The following is a 27,336-nucleotide window of genomic DNA, read 5'->3' as shown; positions in this document are numbered from 1 at the left end:
TAGACTGTTGTCATAGGATAGACAATGTCTCTGCTCATACACATTGTAATCTGATGAGCGAATAATGCAATCAGTGACTCTCTATATGCAGACCCCCCTCCATATAGGGGTCTGCTCTGAGATAGGAATACCCCTTTAAGGAAATGTATATTATAACCATTACCCCCCTGCTACCTATATACATATATTAATATCATTTACATTCAATTTTCCTAAATCCTCAGCTTTCTTTCACATCCTATATGGTCATGGAACAGTCGTTCAGTTTAAAAGTCCTGACATCTTAACCTAATTCTTTGTTAAGTAATGAGCTTTTGGCAATAGTAAGTAAAAATAATTATTCATTTTCCCTTGCTAATCCTGCGAGAGAGTAAATATTCACAGACATTTCTGTATTTCAGGCTGTGTAGATTATCTGTAGAAGCTCAGGTGGAAACACGTCAAGAATACAGTCTAACCTCATGGACATCAATAAGGTAAATACATTCCTCAAACTTGTATAAGTAACGTATATATATATATTTTTTCATAAATAGTTTTCATAATTTATATTAAAAGGCATTGTTTTTAGTTCTTTTTGGCTACAAATGATAACTTTAAACCAAGAGGTCATAAAATAATCATTGACATCTCTAATTCGTAAATAAAGCATATCTTATACTATGTGTTTTCTAACACTTCCACATTTTTGTAAATTGGATCTATCAGAAAATACATAGCATAAAAGCAGAAATTAAATGAACAATTCCCATCCTCAATGTCATGCAGAACAAGCTCAATGGATGACAAACGGATCCTATACAATCCTATGCATAATTGATGCAACAGGATCCGTTTTTTTTTTTTTTTTTACAGGATCCTGTTTTTTTCTTTCTCTCTCTCTATTCTTCTGACGGATCAGAAGAGCGGAAAGCTAAACGGTGATATGAACTCAGCCTTACCTAAACTGTCTTTTAATGTCACAGAAACGGAATAACCAAAAAGTGTGCTGTTGAAGAGATTGTGAGCTGACCATTACATCTGCCATAGAATGAAGTTTCCAGTCATCTGTGTGGCTCAGCTGCTGCTCCTGGCACTGTTTAGCTGGGGCGAGGAGGAATTTCAGTGGACACAGACTGATCGGGGATCCTTTTATTACAGCACTTTCCCACCCAGTGAGTTTTTAGTCATATTTTTACCTGTGGGAAGCATATTATATGTACTCATGAGTCGGACAAGCTCTGTTGGTTCCCAGGGTTGTGGATTCAGAAGCTACCCTTTCTTACTTCTTGAACTTCAGCATGATAGTGTTGAATTTAAATCTCCAGTGTTCTTATCCATACAGAGAAACTGAATGGAAAATAAATGTAAAGGTAGAACGTTGCTTTATTTTTCTAAGATCCATAAATGACACCCCTTCAATGGTGCCCTAGAGTACTGCCTTACACACCCGTGCCTGTATTATTTGACTTTGTATTTGTTCCTTATAGCTTTCACATGGGGAGTGGGCAGCTCTGCATACCAAACTGAAGGTGCCTGGGACAAGGATGGAAAAGGACAGAGTATTTGGGATGTGTTCACCCATAAAAAGGGAAGAACGTTCAGGAACCAGACTGCAGATTCCTCATGTGATGGGTATTATAAAGTCAAGGTGAGAACAGTTTATGCTGCTCCACTCATTCGACAATTCAATGGAGAGTTACTAAGGCTACTTTCAAACTAGCGTTTCTATTGAGATCCGTCATAGGGTCTCAATACTGGAATAAAACGCTTCCGTTTTGTCCCCATTAATTGTCAATGGGGACAAAACATAACTGAACAGAACGGAATGCTCCAAAATGCATTCCGTTCCATTTGGTTGCGTTCCCATACAGGAAAGCAAACCACAGCATGCGGGATGCGGAGCAAGACGGATCCGTCATGACCCACAATGCAAGTCAATGGGGACGGTTCCGTTTTCTCTGACACAATCGAAAACGGATCCGTCCCCATTGACTATCAATGGAGTTCATGACGGATCCGTCATGGCAATGTTAAAGATAATACAACCGGATCCGTTCATAACGGATGCAGATGGTTGTATTATCAGAACGGAAGCGTTTTTGCTGAACCCTGACGGATCGAGCAAAAACGCAAGTGTGAAAGTAGCCTAAGGAAGGTAAACACCCCATCATCTTATCTGAGGCACCAATGACCATAGACAGAAGACTAGCATAGATACATCCGGACAATTTCCTATTTCTAGATAATACTCTTACACATATACCGTTAAGAGGAAAATGTTTTAATATTTGACTGTTTGATTAAAGGGGTTTTCTAGGATTAGTAAAACTTGACAGTTTTCTTTCCAAAACAGTACAATACCTGTCCACATGTTATTGGTGGCGTTGCAGCTAAGCGCCATTCACTTCAATGGTACCGAGCTTTATTTCCAGATACAAATCAGGTGTGGCACTGTTTCTGGAAGAAAGAGGCCGTGTTTTTCCAATTCTGTACAATCCCTTTAGGGCCAAAGGTTCCTTTTGTTAATGGCCACAGTGAAAACATATTACTTTGGTTCTGCTCCAGCCAGCTTTACTTTCCACCATGTACCAGTGTTTGTCTGCCATCTTTTTAAGAAATCAATGGGAGGAGAAGGAGTGCAGGCCTGGGGCTTGGTCCTTCTCATGAGGATTTCAGAATTCTCTCTCTTCAATGGGGTCATACTGTATGTTACATATTGCAGGAGGACATAGAATTGCTAAAGGAACTGAAAGTTTCTCATTACCGTCTTTCTATTTCTTGGCCTCGTTTAATTCCTACTGGCATTAAAGGTGAGAATTTACTTAGTACACTGTTGTAAAATTGTTATCCCATTATTATCTTTTAGGCAAATGTAACCCATTAGTAAACTTAGAACGTGGAGATTACATCGCTATACTGTCTGACCACTTTGCACAAGCTCAGAACTCTTTTTATTAGACAGATAAGTAAAAGCAGCTCTCACTCCGATGGACTCAACCAGCCCAGTGTAATCTGGTCAGTGATTCAGTTAAAAGGATACCATATAATTAGGGATGAGCGAATTCGAATGACACATCTGAAGTCGATTTGCATAAAACTTCATTTCAATACTGTACGGAGCGAGCGCTCTGTACAGTATTAGAATGTATTGGCTCCGATGAGCTGAAGTTATTGCTCCACGAAGTCTCGCAAGACTTTACGTAATAACTTCATAAATTGATTTCTACTGTAAAAAAACATTTCCCGAACTTGGGTTTGATTCCAAGTGGTACCTTGGAGGCGAACCCAAGTTCGGTAAATGTTTTTTTTACAGTAGAAATCTATTTATGAAGTTATTACGCAAAGTCTCGCGAAACTTCACGAAGTAATAACTTTGGCTCATCGGAGCCAATACATTCTAATACTGTAATAGAGTAATGAGCGAGCACTCATACACTTGGCAACCAGATTGACATGTGCAGAAAATATTTATTATATCCCCATAAAATACAAGTAATAAAATTTATAAGAACAATGTAGCAATAATATACAACATTACAGTCACATATATTGTGGTAGATATGATCAACACTATATTCATATGACTCAATAGTGTCGATAAATTCAATAATATATATCACACCAAGAAACTTCAAGTATATGCTGTTATTTGGGAAAGAGGGGGTATTATCTTCTAGCGCTCTATCCCAATTTGGGAAACTGAATGTCACTGAAAATGCTGTAGGTGTATTCACTGGGAGCGCAATATGTTCATAAAGTGTCCACAGGAATCCTGATAATGTGAAAAGTCTCTTATAGCATATCCTTTTATGGTCGATATGAGCTTTGGATTGAAGAAAACTTTAAATCGATATTTGGCTTACCGTCTAGCGTCTGCTTTCTCCTTATTGCTTCAATGGAGCTTTAAATATTTGCCGGCTTATTCAGTCGCTCCATACAGCAAGCTGGTTTAAATTTCGCGGGAGTTCCAAAGATCGCGGGAGTTGCCACTCTGTTCCGCAATTTCCTTTGGTGCAGCTTTCGACGATAAGAATAGTTAATCCTTTACTGTAGAGATTTTCTTCTGTATGGCCACACAGTATTATCGGAGGCTTTTCAATGCAGGTACATCACTTGTTTCACCATACGCGTTACGGGTAGATTCACTCTCCCTTCCTCAGTGGTCCACTGAGGAAGGGAGAGTGAATCTACCCGTAACGCGTTCAGTCCGCCCCACCGCAGTGACAGAATATATATTTTTTCTGATCACTGCAAAAACACCGTAAAATCGCTGCGGCGCTATAAAAAGATCACTTTTGAGGGGCATGGCGAGTTCATAGAAGATTTTTTTTTTTTGTCACAAGTTAGCGGAAATTGATTTTATTTTATTTTTTTGTTTTTTCTTACAAAGTCTCATATTCCACTAACTTGTGACAAAAATACCATACCCCTCACGGAATCCAAATGCGTAAATTTTTTTAGACATTTATATTCCAGACTTCTTCTCACGCTTTAGGGCCCCTAAAATGCCAGGGCAGTATAAATACCCCACAAGTGACCCTATTTTGGAAAGAAGACACCCCAAGGTATTTCGTGATGGGCATAGTGAGTTCATGGAAGTTTTTATTTTTTGTCACAAGTTAGTGGAATATGAGACTTTGTAAGGAAAAAAAAAAAAAAAAAAAATCATCATTTTCCACTAACTTGTGACAAAAAATAAAAAGTTCTATGAACTCACTATGCCCATCAGTGAATACCTTAGGGTGTCTACTTTCCGAAATGGGGTAATTTGTGGGGGTTTTCTACTGTCTGGGCATTGTAGAACCTCAGGAAACATGACAGGTGCTCAAAAAGTCAGAGCTGCTTCAAAATGCGGAAATTCAAATTTTTGTACCATAGTTTGTAAACGCTATAACTTACCCAAACCAATAAATATACATTTATTGCATTTTTTTTATTTTTATCAAAGACATGTAGAACAATAAATTTAGAGAAAAATTTATATAGAAATGTAGTATTTTATAAATTTCTAAATTTATAAATTTCGATTAATAACAAAAAAGTAAAAATGTCAGCAGCAATGAAATACCACCAAATGAAAGCTCTATTAGTGAGAAGAAAAGGAGGTAAAATTTATATGGGTGGTAAGTTGTATGACCGAGCAATAAACCGTGAAACTAGTGTAGTGCGGAATTGTAAAAAGTGGTCTGGTCATTAAGGGTGTTTAAGCTAGGGGAGCTGAGGTGGTTAATCAGCATAATGAGCCCTACCAGGCAGTACGCCTGGTTTAATAGGGTTGATCCTGGTGACAGAGCTGCTTTAATACAGATGAAAAAAGTCTATCAAGTTCAACCAAGGGATAGGTGGGGACGTGAATTTTAGAAAAAGGGGAGTGAGACTCAGATTTCTTCGCATTTTCATAAGCATTAATTTAATTTACTTTTAAGAATTTATTTAAGCTCTTTTTAAAACTGTCCACTGTTCCTAATGTGACCACATCCTGAGATAGAGTATTCCACAGATTCACAGTTCTTACTGTAAAGAAACTTTGACGCCTCTGGAGACTGAACTTTTCCTTCTCCAGACCGAGGCAGTGCCCCTTGTCTTTTGAGGGGATTTTAGAACATCTTTTCATCATATTAATAATAATTATTTTAGTCTTTTCTCATAACTAAGACCCTTCATTCCCCTTATCAGTTTATTCGCTCTCCTTTGTACTTTTTCCAGCTCTAGAGCATCCTTTCTATGCACTGGTGCCCAGAACTGAACTGCATGTACCAGATGAGGCCGCACCAAAGCTTTGTAAAGTGATAGTATTACATCCCTTTCCCGCGAGTCTATGCCTTGTTTAATACACAACAATATTCTGCTAGCCTTAGAAGCAGCTAATTGACATTGCATGCTGTTATTTAATCCATGATCTACAAGTACACCCAAATCCTTCTCTAGAGAGTGACTCATAAATAGAGAGGCATCATACATTTGTAGCATCTTCAGGTTTCCTGATCTAAAGCCTGTATTAGACAAGCAGATCAGCAAACGATTGTCAGGAGGGAAGTGTTCCCTCCCAGTAATCGCTTGCTAGCTAGCGGAGGAGACCACTGAAATTACATGCAGCGATTTCCTCTGCAGCATGGGGAGGAACGATCGATATGCCATCGCTCGTCTCCATCCTGTCTAGTGGATTGCATGCAGCATATCGCTATTAGACAGCATGGTCTACTGCCAGCAAGCACTGATTTTTAAGCATGCTTAAAAATCAGAATTGCCCAATAAACGAGCATTTGCTCGCTCATCGGACATTCGGCGGCAGTATTAAACTGCAAGATGGTTACTAACGATCATTCATGCAAACGCTTGTTAGTGAATATTGGCTGAAATATCGTCCAGTGTAATACAGTCTTTAGAGTACGCTATCTAAATATTGTACATGAAAAATCTGTTGAAATAATAAATCATAACCAAAGATAGCATAGTAACTAGTGATTGAGCAAATTATATGTTATTTTCCCACAGCTGAAAGTGTTAATGAGAAGGGAATAAAATACTACAGTGATTTAATGAATGTTCTTCTGGGAAATAACATCACACCAGTCGTCACCTTATATCACTGGGACTTGCCACAGGTACGTCTATACTGCACTCTATTCTGGACAACTTATCAAAAAATGGTGGACAGTTAACAACTTTTATGACAAATTGGAAAATGAATCATAGAGGTGATAAGTAATTTATGTGTATCAGATCCTAATATGAGCACATCAGCAGACTGGGAAATGCATAGATGGTGGGCCACCCTGATGCAGTAGTACTCTACACTACATACACAGATAACCCACTGTTGTATTAAGCATAATTGAGCGTGTCAAAACTTTGTACACTACCATATAGACTATGAGTATTATTTACCACACCGTAGGCCAGTGTTCCGCAACCAATGGCTCTAGGTCCCCGGCATGATCTTATTTCAATACACCCAGAGGCAACTGGCCATAGAACCTACAGGGAAATTTCCGGGTGGGTTGATGCCCATGGGGCCGACTGAGCACTCCTCACAGCCATCAGGTAGAGAAGTAATGTTCTGACGCTCCCACAATTAATGCTGGGAGCATCAAGCGCTTATGTACTTGGCCAGCGGCCACAGGTGCCCTCCTGACTCCAACTGAGGCAACATGAGTAGGAGGAGAGAAATTAGCAGCTGGCAATAGCCAAGGCAGTGGGATAGATTCTTGGAGGTATTTTGTGCTGCTGGAGCAGTATATTGTGCTGCACTGTGGTATGTGGTTATGCTGGTGCAGTATATTTTGCTGCACTCTGGTATTTTGCTGGGGCAGTATTTATGGCATTGCTGGCACGGCCTTCTGTCAATTTGAACCCACCTACAACATGTGACCACTTTTAGTTTTTTCTAGGGGCTTATTTCCTATGGGAACAAAGTATCAAGGAAAATCAACACAACCTTCTTTCCCCGGATAGCAGATGCTGAGGAACTGTCATACACAGTAGATTTTTGGCAGTGTTAATCCAGGGATCTGTCCATTAGTAGTACCAGTAAGGCTCTGTCTCTCCTTCTTATTGCCTTCCACTGGAGGCATACATTGGATTTGCCTATGTGTACCTCCGAATGAAGGCTGTGATGTGCCATGCTGTACATCTTTTTATACTGTACACCTCTGCATGGAATAGCATAGTCTACTGCGCTGATCTATAGAGTGAAGCAATGTACATCAATAGGGCACTTTTGGCATATGCCAACTGAATGCTGCCCTATGTATGCGATTGTCATACACACCAAACATAGGAACAAGTGTGAACAGAGCCTCACCCTGTATTTGTGTATTCTTGAATAAAAATGTTAAACTTTATTTCAATCTGTCAATACTTTATAATTAGAAATTCATGTGAGTGGTGAGAGTTTTGAGAACTTCTGCACATGAAAACAGAAAGGATGGAGTATTGACAGACTGTAGAGATTGTCCTAATGACATTTCATATTATTACAATCACCTGTTTTAATAGCATTCAGAAGAAATGAGAACAATTTACAATGTACAAGCTCCATATCTTGATCAGGACAAGACATGCATATTATAGTCAATTTACATCAATAGGTTTATGATGTCTAATATTTTGTATGCAATCTGGTAGCCCCTACAGGAGAAGTTTGGGGGCTGGCAGAACATCACCATGATCACTTACTTTAATGATTATGCCAACTTGTGCTTTGAGAAATTTGGTGACCGAGTGAAACACTGGATCACATTCAACAATCCCTGGGTGAGTAATGTAAAAAATAAGAGTGGTAACAATATGTTCTTCTTATTTGCGTTGCCGTTTTGTTACATCACTATTGTACGGCCATGAAATTCAGATCATGCAGTGTTATAATCCACCTGAGGGAAAGAGATTATTTTATAGAAAGTGTTTTTATCATTTAGTCAGTCGCTGTTGAAGGATATGAGACCGGAGAACATGCACCAGGCATGAAGCTAAGAGGCACTGGAGTATATAAGGCTGCCCACCACATCATTAAGGTTAGTGACTGGCCATGTATAGATGTCATGTGGTTAACCTTCTATGAACATATACTGCTGACGGCTATAGGAATACAAACACAAGATGCATCAGCACTCTGCAAAATATTGAATATATGGATTGTACATTTTACTTATGCTATACTCACTATAAAATGAATATAAGATATTTATATTTTGATATGCAATCTTTTGATGGAACCTCACACTAAAATGACTTTTCCTTGAGACTAGGACGCCAAATGAATTTAGACAAAGTAGAATCCAGCTATATTCTAAATGAACACATCAAAGATGTAAGGAATAGCAAGATAAAAATGATACATTCGTCTCTATATAATTAATACAGTAGTCTGGGATCTCCTTATACTAAATAATATAAAACTTAAAGGGAACCTAGCACCAGGATTTTGGGTATAGAGCTGAGGACATGGGTTGCTAGATGGCCGCTAGCACATCCGCAATACCCAGTCCCTAGAGCTCTGTGTGCTTTTATTGTGTATAAAAACTGATTTGATACATATGCAAATTAACCTGAGACGAGTCAGAGCTTGAAAATATGACTCTTCTCTGGTCACACAAGTAAGATATGACTCTTTTATGTTAATTTCCATATGTATCAAATCATTTTTTATACACAATAAAAGCACACAGAGCTATGGGGACTGGGTATTGCTGATGTGCTAGTGGCCCTCTAGCAACCCATGTCCTCAGCTCTATACCCAAAATCCCGGTGACAGGTTCCCTTTAACTTTTACTTGATTATTTAAAACATCTAACATGGATACAAAAAGTACTCAAAATATTCAGTAGTCCAGGTACAGTAAAGGTTCAGCTAGCTCCTGCTGGGTATAACCAATTGTATTTCAAATAGATCAGTGGCGGTTTTTAAGTGGAAGGACAGCTTATATCACTATTTACCTAGGTACCCTGACCCTATAGATACTAGTCTTATCAGCAGGGACCACCTCAAGTGGCTGTCGTTGGAGCACCCGCCCTGAAAAGAGCGACCCCCCAGCCTGCTGGAACCTTGGACCTGTGCTAGATTACCCTGTTGCTTACTAGACCCTCATAGTCCCAACGCGTTTCGCTGGGTCCTCCGGGAGCAGCTTTGGACTGAAGTTTGTCTGCCCCTGCCATGCATGTACGTGTATTTCTAGACGAATAAAGGACTTTTTTCTACAAATGGTGAGTGCCGCCTTGCAATTTTCTCTACGTTTTGGGATCTATTGAAGACTATTTTGGCTGAGCACCACATGATTTATTTGCACGGATATACAGGATTGCCAGGGTGTATGGACTCTTGAGGTTTAGGCAGTGCCGCCCGATTTCTACTTTGTGTATATCTCATCATGGAGCAGTGTCACGGGTAGTTGCAGTACAGAATGGCAGTGGCAAGTGAACTCTGCAAACCACTTCCTTTTAAGCACCAAGTCCCGCCCATAATGAGGACTCGTCAACGCGGGCGTCCAATCTGGGGTGGAGGGCTGCAACTAGCTAATTTGCACAAACACCCTCCCACCTCACTCACTGAGTAGCAGCACCAGCGTCACGAGGATGACTGACGCTTCCCCAGCAGGTTTGTTTTTATTGTTTATGCAGTGCCTAACTAAAGCCACACATGAGGCATCTCTTAGTTCAAGCTAAAAATACTTATTAATACAATTCTAGAGACGCTCCACCAGCAGACTACTGGAGCAGTGGCGTCGCCAGGAGGGGGCCACAGGCCTTCCTACATCACGCTATGCCCCCCCAACTAAAATGCCCCCGCAAGTGAGCCGCCGCAGTCGGGCACAGGTAGATGAGCGCTTCCATTGCGCTCATCTCCATAGTCATCTGCCTGTGCTGCGGCGGGGCAGGGGAGGGAGAGGCGTGTCCCTTCCCCTTCCTCTGATAGGCTGCAGGCACTAGGCCGGCAGCCTATGAGAGGCCGGCGCAGGCGGCGCGATGAAGTCATCGCGCCGCCTGAGCCATACAGCGTGGGACACAGGCCGGAAGAGGCCTGCATCGCATCGCTGACATTGAGGTAAGTATAAGTGCTTTTTTTCTTTACAATAGTTTTACAGGCACATTAGGGGGGCTCTTGTTACTGGCACATTGGGGGGGCTTATTACTGGCACATTGGGGGGGGGGGGGGGCTTATTACTGGCACATGATGGGGTGGCTTATTACTGGCACATGATGGGGGGGCTTATTACTGGCACATGATGGGGGGGGGGCTTATTACTGGCACATGATGGGGGGGGGGGCTTATTACTGGCACATGATGGGGGGGGCTTATTACTGGCACCTGATGGGGGGGCTTATTCCTGGCACCTGATGGGGGGCTTATTACTGGCACCTGATGGGGGGGCTTATTACTGGCACCTGATGGGGGGCTTATTACTGGCACCTGATGGGGGGCTTATTACTGGCACCTGATGGGGGGCTTATTACTGGCACCTGATGGGGGGCTTATTACTGGCACCTGATGGGGGGCTTATTACTGGCACCTGATGGGGGGCTTATTACTGGCACCTGATGGGGGGCTTATTACTGGCACCTGATGGGGGGCTTATTACTGGCACCTGATGGGGGGCTTATTACTGGCACCTGATGGGGGGCTTATTACTGGCACCTGATGGGGGGCCTATTACTGGCACGTGATGGGGGGCCTATTACTGGCACGTGATGGGGGGCCTATTACTGGCACGTGATGGGGGGCTTATTACTGGCACGTGATGGGGGGCTTATTACTGGCACGTGATGGGGGGCTTATTACTGGCACGTGATGGGGGGCTTATTACTGGCACGTGATGGGGGGGCTTATTACTGGCACGTGATGGGGGGGCTTATTACTGGCACGTGATGGGGGGGCTTATTACTGGCACGTGATGGGGGGCTTATTACTGGCACGTGATGGGGGCTTATTACTGGCACGTGATGGGGGGCTTATTACTGGCACGTGATGGGGGGCTTATTACTGGCGCATGATGGGGGGCTTATTACTGGCACATGATGGGGGGCTCTTGTTACTGGAACATTGGGGGGCTTTTATTACTGGGACGTGATGGGGGCTGGGCTCTTATTACTGGCACATTGGGGGGCTCTTGTTACTGGCACGTGATGGGGGGCTCTTGTTACTGGCACGTGATGGGGGCTCTTGTTACTGGCACGTTATTGAGGGCACTTATTACTGGCACAATATTGGTGGGCACTATAGGGGCATCTACTTAGGCCACAAAGAAGGGGTATTTTATATGGGGGGCTCTGTACAGTAGCATTTTATACTGGGACACATTATGGTGGGTACTATGGGGAAGGGGGGAGAGGAGTACTATGGAGTCATCTACGGGGGGCACTAAGAAGGGTTATTTTATACTTGCAAATTATGGGGGACACTGAGGGCATCTACTGGGGCACGATATATGGGGCATTTTATACTGGTACATTATGGGGGGCACTAGGAGGAAGGGGGGAGAGGAGCACTATGGGGGCATTTACTGGGGGCACTATATAGGGGTATTTTATACTGGCACATTATGGGGGACATTAGCTCAACTGGGGACATTACAAGGGGGTATTTTTTGCATTGTCACATTATAAGGAGAATTATTTCTACTGGGGGGGCATTATGGTGGGCTTTATTACTCCCCCATGGTATAACCCCCTAGTAGCAGCACCAGCCTCTCTCTGCTCTCCCTCTGCCCCTTCTCCAAATCCTTATTATGAAATCTTTCTCATTAGGATAAAACACAACATCAGCTCCGCCGAGCCCCCCAGCCAAGTGTTGAAGTGGTGTCCGAGATCCCCAAGGGCCAAGCCAAGTAATTGTAAGTTTTCATGTGAAATATGTTTATGTTATACACATATAGCATACACTGTGCCACACAATGTACAGTATACCTCTACACTGTGCAACACAATGTACAGTATACCTCTACACTGTGCCACACAATGTACAGTATACCTCTACACTGTGCCACACAGTATACCTCTACACTGTGCCACACAATGTACAGTATACCTCTACACTGTGGAGTCTGTTCTATAAGCACCTTGTTCTGTGGCGGCGGACAGAAAATAATCTGGAAGTGCCCCTCCCGAGACCAGGCTCTGGATCCGCCACTGGTCTGGACCGCTCCCAGGAGTGTACATTTCTTCTAAACTGTAATCCGTATGCTCTGACCTGCAGAAATCAGCACTCGCTCGGTAACAACGAACAGACAGTACCTGTAGGCTGTAGCCTGGCCCTGTTACCGAAGCTAGCCGAGTGGTGTAAGGTTAAGGTACTAGTAGAGATGAACGGCCGCTTAATCCTGATTTAAAGTTAAAGTTACTGCAGGATATGGATTACAGTTTAGAAATGTCAAATGTACACTCCTGTGAGCGGCGGGGAGGGAGATCTGTGGATGACACTGTTATGGAGGGGGAAATGGGGATGACACTGTCATGGGGTGGATCTGTGGATGACACATATAGCATAAGATGCTATATACGGTATGTGTCATCCACAGATCCCCCCATAGCAGTGTCACCCACAGATCCCCCTCCCTAAAAAAAATGTCATCCACAGGCAACTAGGACATGTTGAAATCTGCGTGATTTTTATATATTTTTTAAACCACAGACAGCAGGACTTTTCTTCCCTGTTGCGGTTTTAGGTATTGGGTAAAGTATCGCAGCATTTCTAAGCGTACTTGTGTAAATGTATTGTTGTTATAGCTGCCCCCCCCTACTTTTGTCCTGGCCCCCAGTGTGCCCCCCCAAAATTTGAAAGCCACTGTACTGGAGCCCAGCCTATCAGTTACCAGCTGACCAAAATATAAAATAAATCAATAATAAATTAGGCTGGCTCACAGTATATTTGCATACACAAAATGAGAGCGAGGCATTCACTATCTGCAAGCGCTGCTTGAGCGTAGCCGGTATAGCGGAGTTCAATTGGCGTGGCCGATGTAGCAGAGTTCTATTTAGTGGAAAATTCGATTAGATGTAGCAGAGTCAAATCGGTACATAGGAAATACCGGCACAGACAGATCGGCTGAGATGGTGTTTTCGCCAACCTGGTATTACTTGGTAGCCAAGTAATACCCGTTTGGCGAAAACACCATCTCAGCCGATCTGTCTGTGCCGGTATTTCCTATGTACCGATTTGACTGTGCTACATCTAATCGAATTTTCCACTAAATCGAACTCTGCTACATCGGCCACGTCAATTGAACTCCGCTATACTGGCTACATCAGGCATCAGCGAGTCGCGTATTCCAGTGTACCTATCTGGGTCAGCGAATCCTTTCCCTGGTCCGTCAAGTAGACCGACACGTGTGAACATTGGGAACGAGGAGGCAGCGGAGAAGCGCTGGATGAGAGCGAGGCATTCACTATCTGCAAGCGCTGTTTGAGCGCGAATTATCCACCATTTAAAAGTTCTCATAAATCGCAAAAAAGGAAATAATCCTTTGAACCAAGAAGGTTCCAACTAGCGGTAAAATCGCACATTAGATATACGATTGTTACAGTATCAACTTAACATATTTGGTGAAATACTCTGCATATGGGAGAAAAATCGATAATATCTGAAAGCAAAGAGGTCACATATATTGGAGTACTCCAGTTTTATATATATATGCATGAGCTCCGCATTATATTTATCTATATATGTATATGCTAATATGGAATAAGGTCATGTACTAATTGATTTTAATATTTTTATCAATACATTTATTGGGGTAATGAATTTTGTGTATGCAAATATACTGTGAGCCAGCCTAATTTATTATTGAAAAATACTTATTAGTCTGCATTGCTTATAATATACAGACAAACGATTACTGTATATAGAAGGGGAGGCTGTTAGCCACCGATCCACATAGGCAAATAAAGAAATACATATATATGGAAGACATGCTAGGGGTCATGGAAGGGCGACATAGAAATGCCGCCAGCATTCGTTTCTATATATCCTTATAGGGGTTGGTCCATCTCATACATTGGTGGCATATTGCTCGGATGTCTGATAGGTGCGGGTCCCACCCCTATACTTAGAACAGAGCCCGCAAAGTGAAGGAGAGCAGACCGTGCATGCACGGCTGCCCTCCACTCATTTCTATGGGACTGCCAAAAATAACGCTCATGCACAATGGCTGTAGGCTCATGCGTCCTTTTGCGGAGGTGAGTCCCGAGTGCTGGCTCGGCTATTTTTGTCACCCCCATCAAAGCGAATGTAGTGGTGGTCGCGCTTGCACTGTGCGTTGCTCGGCTATTTTCAGTACCCCCCCATAGAAATGAATGTGGGCTTCTTTCTAGAGATAGGGGCGGGTTCCAACCCATAGGAAGAAACTTATATGAATTATAGACATTGTATACAAGGAACATAATAAAAAAAATATATATATAGAATATGGCTTTGTCTGCTTTTAACCAGATTTTTATATATTGCAGGCACATGCCAAAGTATGGCACAGTTATAACAAGCACTGGCGCAGCAGACAGAAAGGTATGAACCATTTACTGTTACACTATACTAAAAATGAACTGGACTGTTCTCACCCGATTACACAATATGGTTAATACAGCTGATTTGTTGCTAGGGACACTCTGCCTGACAGCCCTATTGAAAAATGGGTTGTTAGGAAGTGTATACCTAGCAACCGGACTATGAATCCAGCTCATAGGCGAGTGATATGTTTCTTATGCTGCAGCATTAATTTGAGTAAAAAAACTCTACCACTATTTCGAGAAAAGAAAGAGAATCATTTTCATAAATATAGAAGATTAGATTAAAGGGGGTTCCAGGTATTTATTACTGATGACCTCGTTAGTGATGATGTGTTCAATTCTCAGACCGCATAAAGGGAACTTAAGGCAGAACCAGGAGTGTACGTTAAAGGGGGTGGCCACTCTCTGGCTGCTTGTGACGAAGCTGTATGTAAGATGACACTAATATAGCCTTTTTAAAATTCTACACCATTTTCTATATTTCATAAGTTATGCTCCTTTGTTTGCCAATTATTTTGTGCTGTCCACACTGAGGTCTTGTCCACAAAATGGCTGCTGATGGAGGGTCATGTGACCAGGTAAGGCTACTTTCACACTAGCGTTCCTGGGTCTGCTTGTGAAATCCGTTTCAGGGCTCTCACAAGCGGCCCAAAACGGATCAGTTCAGCCCCAATGCATTCTGAATGGATAAGGATTCATTCAGAATGCATCAATTTGGCTGCGTTTTTGGTCTCCGTTGCGTTTTTTTAAACGGTCACTAAAACACAGCTTGCAGCATTTTGGTGACCGTCTGACTATGCGGAGCCAAACGGATCCGTCTTGACTTACAATGTAAGTCAATGGGGACGGATCCGTACTTCAATGACACAATATGGTGCAATTGAAAACGGATCTGTCCCCCATTGACTTTCAATGTACAAGCGTTTGCATTATTGGTGCGGATCCGTCTGTGCATATACAAGACGGATCCGCACCAAACGCGAGTGTGAAAGTAGCCTAAATTACCATCATTTGATGTCTCCTCTGTTCAATAGCACTGCAACTGCACTAAACTCACAACAGTGCAAGTACGGATGACAGGCGCAGTGTATTTGAACAGAAGAAACATCACATTGAGGTGATTTGCTTGATCACATGACCCCCCCCCCCCCCCCCCATCAGCAGCCATTTTATAGGTAAGACCTATGTGTGGACAGCACAAAAGACTTGGCAAACAAAAGGGCATACCTCATGAAATATAGAAAATGTGGGGCTTACATAGTGGAAACCCTCCATAAATGATCCCATTGTAGAAACTACACCCCTCAAGGTATTCAAAACTGATTTTAAAAACTTTGTTAACCCTTTTTGGCAGATTTTCCATTTAATCCATTTTTTTCTTTAACACATCGAGAGTTAACAGCCAAACAAAACTTTATATTTATTATCCGGATTCTGCGGTTTACAGAAACACCCCACATGTGGTAGTAAACTGATTTTTTTTTATTTTTCTGCCGATCGTCTGGCTCGTTTTTTGTAGGAAGAGTTGATCATTCATTATTTCACTTTATGGGGAAAGGGGACCAAAAAATTTGTTGTTTTAGCACAGTTTTTATTTATTTTTACAGCGTTCACCTGAGGGGTTAGGTCATGTGAAATTTTTATAGAGCAGATCGTTACGGACGTGGCAATACTTAATATGTATACTTTTTCTTATTTATTTAAGTTTCACACAATAGCATTTTTTAAACCAAAAAAATTATGTTTTAGTGTCTCCATAGTCTGAGAGCCATAGCTTTTTTATTTTTGGACCGATTGTCTTAGTTAGGATCTCATTTTTTGCAGGATGAGGTGACGATTTGATTGCTCCTATTTTGGGGGGCATACGCCTTTTTGATTGCTTGGTGTTGCACTTTATGTGATGTTAGGTGACAAAAAATGTTTGTTTTTTTTGGCACTGTTTTTTTTTTTTTTACGGTGTTTACCTGAGGGGTTAGGTCATGTGATATTTTTTTTAGAGCTGGTTGTTACGGATGCAGAAATACCTAATATGTATACTTATTTTTATTTCACTTTAACACAATAATAGCATTTTTGAAGAAAATGTAAGATTACACTCACCGGTAATCACTTTTCCATAAGCCCATGACAGCACCCTTGAGAGACCGCCTCCATCCAGGACAGGAAACAGGAACTTTTGTGGAGCGCTCTTAAGGAGGAGAATGGCCCCTAGACCACCAGTTAATCGCGAGAACTTGTCCTAAAACACACTTTTTTTTTTAATATATATTTTGTGTATATATATATTTTTTTTTATTGTGTATATACATATATAAAGATATTTATACATTTTATCTATATAGGGCGGGAATAAACCCCGGGTGCTGTCATGGGCTTATGGAAAAGTGATTAGCGGTGAGTGTAATCTTAAATTTCCCTTACGCCCATGACAGCACCCTTGAGAGACGACTAGAATAGTAATACTTTTTAGGGGGGGACTACTGCCTGGAGGACTTTCCTACCAAAAGCTAGCTGCTCTCTAGAGCCTAGGTCTGGTCTGTAATGACGAAAAAAGGTACCCAGAGACTGCCATGTGGCTGCTCTACAAATCTGTTCCAAGGAAGCATCAGCCCTCTCTGCCCAAGAAGTAGAAACTGATCTGGTGGAATGAGCACCAAAACCTTCCGGAGGAGTTTTCCCGGCTGAAGAATAGGCCAAAGTAATGGCGCTTACAATCCATCTGGAAAGTGATTTAGGAGAGGCTGAGAGACCCTTATTTTTTCCACTAAATTGAATAAAAAGCTTAGAGGTCTTTCTCCATCGACTAGTAACGTCCAAGTAATGGGATAGACATCTTTTCACATCTAAGCAATGGAGCTTCTTCTCTTTTTCATTGTTTGGATTTTGGCACAGAGAGGGAAGGAAAATGTCCTGTGTTCTATGGAACATAGAAACTACCTTCGGCAGAAAGGAAGGGTCTGGTTTAATAAGTACCCTGTCATCCAAGATGTTAGTATAAGGTGGGGATGTTGAACAAGCTGAAATTTCCCCCACTCTTCTGGCTGAGGTGATCTCCACCAGGAAGGCAGTTTTGAAGGAAAGTTTTATAGATAAGTCCTGTAACGGTTCAAAAGGAGGCTCCATGAGGCTAGTGAGGACTAAGTTGAGGTCCCAGGGGGAAACCGAGGGTCCGAGTATCGGTCTGACTCTTCTGATCGCTTTAAAAAAATCTCCTAACCCAGGGATGGTTAGCGATAGGGAAGTTAAAAAAGGCACTTAGGGCAGATACCTGTACCTTGAGAGTGCTAGGCCTCAAATTCTTCTCATGACCGGCTTGTAAAAAAAAGATCTTACACATAGGAGGAGGATTTAAGGGATTCACCGGATCCTTAGAGAATTTTTGGAAGGTCTTCCAAATTCTGAGGTAAATTGAGGAGGTAACCTTTCTGCAAGATAGCAAGGTAGAAACTACTTTCTTGGATAGGCCTCTTCGCTCTAGGATTTCCCCCTCAAGAGCCATGCTGTTAGATCCAATTGTTTTACATTCGGGTGGACGACAGGGCCTTGAAACAAAAGATCTTGCCTCTCCCGGAGAATCCAAGGGTCTGCTAGGGAGAGTTTCCTCAACCAGGTGAACCAGGTTCTTCGAGGCCAAAATGGAGCAATCAGGATCACTCTCGTCCGTTCTTGTCTTAGTTTTTGAAGAAACCTTGGAAGGAGCCTTAACAGAAGAAAGGCGTAGAGTAGCTGATCCAGCCAATGGAGGGAGAAGGCATCTATCCCCGTTGGTGAGTCTCTTGACCTGAGGGAAAAGAAAAGTTGGCATTTTCTGTTCACCCTGGTTGCAAACAAATCTAGTTGTGGACGACCCCAGAGGCGAGTTATTTGGTCGAAGATTTTTTGATTCAGACACCATTCCCCCTGGTCCAGTGTGTTTCTGCTTAAGAAATCTGCTACCTTGTTTTCCGTTTCTTTTAGATGTACGGCCCTGCTAAACGGAACGCAAGGTATTATAAGAAAAACAATGTCTGCGGCCAACAACATAATACTTTCTGATTTGGTTCCTCCTTGTCTGTTCAAATAGAATACGACTGTGGCGTTATCCGAAAAAATCTTTAGAGCTTTCCCCTGAAGTAAAGGAAGGAATTATTTTAAGGCAAAAAGAACTGCTCTCAGTTCTCTCATGTTTTGAGAGTCTTGACTCTCCTCCTTTTTCCAAACCCCTTGTCGTAAGTTTCCCTGACAATAGGCCCCCCAGCCGAAAGGACTTGCATCTGTGGTAAGGGTTACAAAATTCTGTGGATTGCAAGGGAGACTTTGGGACAGATTTAAAGGATTCAGCCACCAGCGTAAAGATTGAATTACCTGAGGTGTGAGTGGGAGTGGTGCACCGCCATTGACTGCCTGATAGTACGGTTCTTTGCCACTATCAGGGATTGAACTCCTTCTGTTAATTTCTGTATCTTGTTCTGGGGAAGGGTACAACATGATTTCTCTGAGTCCAGGATCATTCCTAGAAAAACACATTTTTGGGAGGCTATTAGCTGCGATTTTCCCCAGTTTATTCGCTAACCGAGTTTTTCTAGGATCCGCACCACCTCTTTGAGATCCATGTCCAGACGATTCTTTGACTCTGCTACCACCAAAAGATCGTCTAGATACGGAATTACTAGAATGTCTCTTTCTCTTATGTGGGCCATGACTTCTGCCATTACTTTTGTGAAGAGTCTGGGAGCCTGAGAAATTGCAAATGGAAGAGCTGTACACTGCGTGCAGAATTATTAGGCAAATGAGTATTTTGACCACATCATCCTCTTTATGCATGTTGTCTTACTCCAAGCTGTATAGGCTTGAAAGCCTACTACCAATTAAGCATATTAGGTGATGTGCATCTCTGTAATGAGAAGGGGTGTGGTCTAATGACATCAACACCCTATATTAGGTGTGCATAATTATTAGGCAACTTCCTTTCCTTTGGCAAAATGGGTCAAAAGAAGGACTTGACAGGCTCAGAAAAGTCAAAAATAGTGAGATATCTTGCAGAGGGATGCAGCACTCTTAAAATTGCAAAGCTTCTGAAGCGTGATCATCGAACAATCAAGCGTTTCATTCAAAATAGTCAACAGGGTCGCAAGAAGTGTGTGGAAAAACCAAGGCGCAAAATAACTGCCCATGAACTGAGAAAAGTCAAGCGTGCAGCTGCCAAGATGCCACTTGCCACCAGTTTGGCCATATTTCAGAGCTGCAACATCACTGGAGTGCCCAAAAGCACAAGGTGTGCAATACTCAGAGACATGGCCAAGGTAAGAAAGGCTGAAAGACGACCACCACTGAACAAGACACACAAGCTGAAACGTCAAGACTGGGCCAAGAAATATCTCAAGACTGATTTTTCTAAGGTTTTATGGACTGATGAAATGAGTGAGTCTTGATGGGCCAGATGGATGGGCCCGTGGCTGGATTGGTAAAGGGCAGAGAGCTCCAGTCCGACTCAGACGCCAGCAAGGTGGAGGTGGAGTACTGGTTTGCGCTGGTATCATCAAAGATGAGCTTGTGGGGCCTTTTCGGGTTGAGGATGGAGTCAAGCTCAACTCCCAGTCCTACTGTCAGTTTCTGGAAGACACCTTCTTCAAGCAGTGGTACAGGAAGAAGTCTGCATCCTTCAAGAAAAACATGATTTTCATGCAGGACAATGCTCCATCACACGCGTCCAAGTACTCCACAGCGTGGCTGGCAAGAAAGGGTATAAAAGAAGAAAATCTAATGACATGGCCTCCTTGTTCACCTGATCTGAACCCCATTGAGAACCTGTGGTCCATCATCAAATGTGAGATTTACAAGGAGGGAAAACAGTACACCTCTCTGAACAGTGTCTGGGAGGCTGTGGTTGCTGCTGCACGCAATGTTGATGGTGAACAGATCAAAACACTGACAGAATCCATGGATGGCAGGCTTTTGAGTGTCCTTGCAAAGAAAGGTGGCTATATTGGTCACTGATTTGTTTTTGTTTTGTTTTTGAATGTCAGAAATGTATATTTGTGAATGTTGAGATGTTATATTGGTTTCACTGGTAAAAATAAATAATTGAAATGGGTATATATTTGTTTTTTGTTAAGTTGCCTAATAATTATGCACAGTAATAGTCACCTGCACACACAGATATCCCCCTAAAATAGCTAAAACTAAAAACAAACTAAAAACTACTTCCAAAAATATTCAGCTTTGATATTAATGAGTTTTTTGGGTTCATTGAGAACATGGTTGTTGTTCAATAATAAAATGAATCCTCAAAAATACAACTTGCCTAATAATTCTGCACTCCCTGTATATTGTAAGTGATGAATCTGATTCTCTATTGAAACTGCGACTCAGATATTTTTGATAGTCTGTGTGAATTGGGATATGGTAATATGCATCTCTTATATCTATTGTGGCCATGAAGCAGCCCTCGAATAGATGTTTTAAAACTGACTGAAATTGACTCCATTCTGAACTTTTTGTAAGAGAGAAACTGATTTAGATCTTTTAAGTTTATAATTGTTCTGAACGTGCCATCTGGTTTGGGAACCAGAAAGAGGGAAGAATAAAAACCTTTTCCTTTCTCTGACTCTGGTACTGGAACCAGGGCATTTTTCTCTAAAAGAGAAAGAATCTCCTGTTGCAAAGCTAGGTTTTTTACCGAATCTCTTAAGATGTCTGTGACTTTGAATCTCACCGGTGGACGAGAGACAAACTCCAGATGAAAACCTTCCCTTATAATGCCCAAAATCCAGAGGCTTGAGGAGATTTCCTCCCAAGTGTCAAGGAAACGAGAGAGTCTGCCGCCCACAGGAGAGAAACCGTCATTGTTGAGTGGGTCTGGAAACTGAGGAAGATTGGGAATTGAACAGGAAAGCTTTGTCTTTTCTATTTTTATTTCCTCCTCTGAAATCCTTTCTCTGCCCGTTATAAAATTCCCTTTTGTTCTTCCGAAAAAAAATGCTGCTTTTTAGGGGGTCTGGAGACGGGGAATCCTTTTTTTTTTTTTAACTATCGGACGCCTTATCCAAAAGGTCATATAAAACAGACCCAAAAAGATAACAAGGTACCTGACAAGGTATGGCACAAAGTTTATTTTCAGATCCTGTGTCTCCAGACCATCCTCTAAGCCAGATAGCTCTCCTTGCTGAGTTAGAGAGTGCGGCTGACCTAGCATTCAATTTCAGCGCATCTGCGCTGAGGTCTTCCAAACTTTTTTCAGGTAAACGTCAGCTCGTTTATCCATAAGGTCCTTAAGGGTGCCAAGGTCCTCAAATGGTAAGGCCGACTTTTTAGAGATTTTAGCAACAGGTGCATCCAGTTTAGGAGGCCTGTCCCAATTAACAGAGTCCGCCTCATCAAAAGGATATTTCCTTTTTACATTTTTTGGAACCAAAAATTTTTTATCAGGTTTTTTTCCACTCCTTTTGGATTAAGACTTTTATGTTTTCATTTACGGTAAAAACTCTGGATTTTCTCTGTCCTAGATCGCCGAACATAATATCCTGAACGGATTTCGGATCTCTGGATTAATCAACCTTCATAGTAGCACGGATTGCCTTTAGTAAAGCCTCCGTATCATCAGGAGAAAAAAGTGGCCTGCCTGTGGTTTCCTCATCCTCCGACGAGTCCGAGCTATCTAAGATTTCTCCTAGCTTACTTTCTTCTGACTAATCCGAATCTGACGCCTTAGTAGCCGTGCCTTGTTTGCCCGAGATTACGGAAGGGAGGCTCTTTTTAAATACTTTCATGGAATCCGATACTTCAGATTTCACCATATATCTAATATTTTGAAGTAGGGATGGGGACTCCTCTTCCACCACCTTGTCGACACAATGTTGACATAACATCTTTGTCCAGGAGGGGGCAAGCTTCTTTTTACACATGGCACATTCTTTCCCTCTGGTCTTTGAGATAGCCTTTCTAGGCCCCTCTTTTACTGTCTAAAAATCAAGACGAGAAAAAGAATGCCTTAGCATCATAGGGAAATAAAAAAGGCTGGGGAACGATCCCCCTTACCCCACCAGGAGTACTTGTCTGACTTCATGACCCTCCTGCAGTTCAGCGCGCTGTCCACTCTCATCCTCCATAGTAGACATAGGATAGAGAGTCTTCCAGAGGAGAAACCGGGCCCTCTGTAGGCTGGCTGGCCTGCTTCTGACCGCGCGCTCCAGGGAGTATGGATTCGCTCGGTCGGGTCCCTGTTGGTGCTTGTTACGGCCTATTTGTAGGGAATTCACTTCCTACTTCCGGAAAGCATGCTGCGTGCGTTCCAAACATTGGAAGTCGTGTCAGGCACTTCCGGTTCTCGCTTGTCGCGCGAGATTTCGGCCCTCTTGGATGCCCGTACCAGCTAGAGGAAGGAGAGGGAGGCCCCGGCCCCCCTGAGCACTGCCAGGAAGCGTCGGCGTGCCGGTCGCACCTCACAGTGCGACCGGGACTGCAGCAGAGCACCAGCGTGAAAAAATTTCCAGGACCCCAGAAGACAGCCCAGACTTACTTCAGCGGCTCCTAGAGGAGGCTTACGCCGAACCAGGTAACCCTTCTCGGCCTCAATACGGGGGCCCTGCAGCCTAATATCCTTTTCTCTTCACAAAGCTGTCCTATCCCTAGGACAGGAAACAGGAACTGGTGGTCTAGGGGCCATGCTCCTCCTTAAGAGCTCTCCACGAAAGTTCCTGTTTCCTGTCCTGGATGGAGGCGGTCTCTCAAGGGTGCTGTCATTGGCGTAAGGGAAAAAAAAACATTTTAGAGTCTCCATTGTCTGAGTGTCAGTTTATTTACCAATTGTCTTACGTAGGATCTCATTTATTGCGGGATAAGGTGACTGATTGGTACTATGGTCATGCAATATTTTTTATAGAGCTGGTTGTTACGGATGCAGCGATACCTAATATGTATACTTTTTTTTTATTTATTTCACTTTAACACAATAATAGCATTTTTGAAACAAAAAAATTATGTTTTAATGTCTCCATGTTCTGAGAGCTATAGTTTTTTTTTTTTTTTTAAGTGATTTTATTATGTAGGGGCTCATTTTTTGCGGGATGAAGTGACGGTTTTATTGGTACTATTTTGTGGGACATACGCCTTTTTGATCACTTGGAGTTGCACTTTTTGTGATGTAAGAAGACAAAAATTGCTTTTTTTGACAGTTTTTTTTTATGGTGTTTATTGGACGGGGTGGATCATGCAATATATTTATAGAGCCGGTCGTTACGGACGCGGCAATAACAAATATGTCTATTTTTTTTTCTATTTTTAACTTTTTATTATTTATTACTTAATTGGGGAATTTTTCTTTTTTTATATGTGAAACCTTTTTTTTTTTTACACTTTATGTCCAACCAAAAGGTCATGCAAGACCTCTGGGGGACATTTACGTTCACTTTTTTTTCACCATTGATTTCTCCTGTAACTGGAGCTGACATAAGTAGCCCCAGTTACAGGGGAAATACAGCCCCCAGAGAGGCTGTACAGCAGAACACAATGCTGTACAGCCTCAGTGCAGGGCTGATCGAGGTCTGTAGAAGACCCGACAGCTCCTGCACTCTCCCGACCCCGACGGTCACATGACCACCAGGCCAGGAAGTGCATAGCGCTTCCTGATCTGTATACACAGCGCTCGTTGAGCGCTGTGTATACAGCGATTTAGTAGGCAGGGACACCTGGGAACTGTCCCTGCCTTCTCCCTGGGTTGCCCTGCCGTCACTTACTGTCGGGATTCGAACCCGTGACCAGCCACATCCCAGGCGGTAGCCCTGCTTACTAGGCTACCGTCCTCTCTGGACATTCCTCCCTGAAGCCTATTAGTTAACCTCAGTCTTGCCAAGCCTTGCTCATTACCCTTGATTCCCCACACCTGGTACTTCCCTATTTAAGTCCAGCCCCTTGCACTCCAGTTTGCTGAATATTGAGCTCCTGAGCCTTGATCAAGCTTCTCCTCTTCCGCTGCTCCTGCTACAACTGGAAGTCCACTGCTGACCAGGAATTGCCTACCGACTACTCTTCTGCTTGACCCTACCTACTGAACTGCTACCACCGTTGCCATCCGGATTGTCTGACTACGCTTACTGCCGCCTGCCCTGACCCACCGCCTGCCTACCGACTACTCTTCTGCTTGACCCTACCTACTGAACTGCTACCACCGTTGCCATCAGGATTGTCTGACTACGCTTACTGCCGCCTGCCCTGACCCACTGCCTGCCTACCGACTACGCCTCTGCCAGACTTCCTGCACCTACTACCTGCCTGCGGTCCTTGCCACTGGGCTCCACTCCTACCTCCAGCCAGCGGTCCTCTGACTCAGGTGAGCCTCAGTACAGGACTGTTACAGAATAATCAGCCTCACTATGGAGTCCGCAATGGCCACTCTGCGTAAGCAGGTCTCCGAACTTCAAGATTTTGGTACTACATTTCAGGAGAAATTTGCCCAGCTCCAAGGCGTAGTCCAAAGCCAACAGAGGGAGATTATTGAACTACAGAGGCAACTCCTGGACGTTCGCGGCGCGCCCGCAGACACCCGCATGCCACTCCCATCAAGATTCAGCGGCGACAGACGCCAGTATCGGGGGTTTCTAAACCAATGCCGCATCTATTTTCAGATGTACCCGGCCCCCTTCACCACTGAGAAAAAGAAGGTGCTATTCGTGGTCAATCTCCTGACGGATGAAGCATTAGCATGGGCATCACCATACGTGGAGACTAACAGTCAGCTCCTGGACAACCTAAACAACTTTATCACCGCCATGAGCCAAGTCTTCGATGACCCCAACCGCTGTGCGACAGCCGAGGCGCGACTACATGGTCTGCGGCAAGGGAGACGCTCCGTCGCCGAATACACCGCCGAGTTTCGCCGTTGGGTCACGGACACCACCTGGAACCCAGCGGCACAGAGAAGCCAATTCCGGCGAGGCCTGTCAGAATTAATAAAGGACGAACTCGCCAGAGTTGAGGCCCCGGACGATCTGGATGACTTCATTCAGTTATGCATCCGGATAGATCAAAGACTCTCCGAGAGGAAGAAAGAAAGACTCTGGTCCTCGGACCACAGACCCACTTACTCCTTCTCTTCCACCGCCCAGCGCGACCCCCAGTCAGTAACTGAACCTATGCAGGTTGACGCTCTACGTAGGTCTCTATCCACAGCTGAGAAGGAGAGAAGGCTGGCCGAAAACCTCTGCCTCTACTGTGGGGAGCCGGGTCATTTTGCCATCAAATGTCCTCATAAGATCCGAAAGACTATTGCCGTCACGGAGCTAAAGGAGCAACCACAGACTCCAACCCCGCCAGCAGCCCCGGAAAATAACAACACGGCGGCTCATGGATCCCACTTCATCGTCCCCATCCTCATCGACATTGAGGGGCGACAACTCCCCTGTTCAGCGATGTTAGACTCCGGGGCGGGAGGCAACTTCATGGACCTAACCTTCGCCCGCGAAAAGAACATTCCACTGACAATCAAGGCAGCCCCCGTTGACCTGGAAACCGTCGACGGATCCCCACTCTCCTCGGGGCCGGCCACTCACGAGACCACCGAACTACAACTCCTCATTGAACCTGATCACCGTGAAAAGATCCACTTCTCTCTGATCGCCTCCCCGAAGTTCCCAGTGATCTTGGGCATCCCATGGTTGACCACCCACAACCCCTCGGTGGACTGGGAAACCCGCTGCATACGATTCCCATCCGAGTTCTGCACGCTAAATTGCTCCCACAAACCCGTCCTTCCACCCGAAGACACCACCATCTCAAACTATCCGTCAAGGATCTGCTACCCCCTCAATACCGTGAGTTCCAGGATGTCTGCGACAAGAAAAACGCAGACAAGCTGCCACCACACCGACCCTATGACTGCCCTATAGAACTGTTGCCCGGGGCCGAAATACCCTTTGGCAGTATCTACTCCCTCTCAGAGCCTGAACTCAAGGCCCTGAAAGAGTACCTGGACGAGGACCTGAGGAAGGGGTTCATCCGGCCCTCCACCTCCCCCGCGGGAGCCCCCTTTTTCTTCGTAGAGAAAAAAGACTCCTCCCTGCGTCCCTGCATAGACTACAGAAAGCTTAATGACATAACCGTAAAAAACCGGTACCCACTCCCACTGATTTCCGAACTCCTTGAGAGACTCCGGGAAGCGAAGATCTTCACCAAACTCGACCTTCGAGGGGCCTACAACCTCGTCCGAATCCGCCCTGGGGACGAATGGAAGACCGCCTTCCGGACACGTTATGGTCATTTCGAGTACCTGGTCATGCCTTTCGGACTCTGCAATGCTCCCGCCACCTTCCAGCACTTCATTAACGACGTCCTCAGGGACATGCTGGATCTGTTTGTAGTCGTTTACCTGGACGACATCTTGATCTTC

The 27,336-nt window shown here is 43.7% G+C and overlaps 1 protein-coding gene across 1 annotated transcript in view; it reads left to right on the top strand.

Moving 5' to 3' along the window:
* Positions 1-424: 424 nt before the first annotated feature.
* The window catches only part of LCTL (lactase like), a 40,540-nt gene continuing 13,628 nt past the window's right edge, over positions 425-27,336 (top strand). The window contains exons 1-8 of the mRNA XM_040414301.1: positions 425-476; positions 966-1,154; positions 1,470-1,630; positions 2,705-2,792; positions 6,478-6,587; positions 8,110-8,238; positions 8,400-8,495; positions 14,919-14,973. Coding sequence (XP_040270235.1) covers positions 1,031-1,154; positions 1,470-1,630; positions 2,705-2,792; positions 6,478-6,587; positions 8,110-8,238; positions 8,400-8,495; positions 14,919-14,973 — 763 coding nt within the window. The 5' untranslated portion in view covers positions 425-476; positions 966-1,030. The remainder of the gene's footprint in view (positions 477-965; positions 1,155-1,469; positions 1,631-2,704; positions 2,793-6,477; positions 6,588-8,109; positions 8,239-8,399; positions 8,496-14,918; positions 14,974-27,336) is intronic.

The sequence above is a fragment of the Bufo bufo genome, chromosome 1 (genome assembly GCF_905171765.1).
Source record: "Bufo bufo chromosome 1, aBufBuf1.1, whole genome shotgun sequence".
Classification (NCBI taxonomy): Eukaryota; Metazoa; Chordata; class Amphibia; order Anura; family Bufonidae; genus Bufo; species Bufo bufo.
This window is presented reverse-complemented; position numbering and strand designations above follow the sequence as displayed.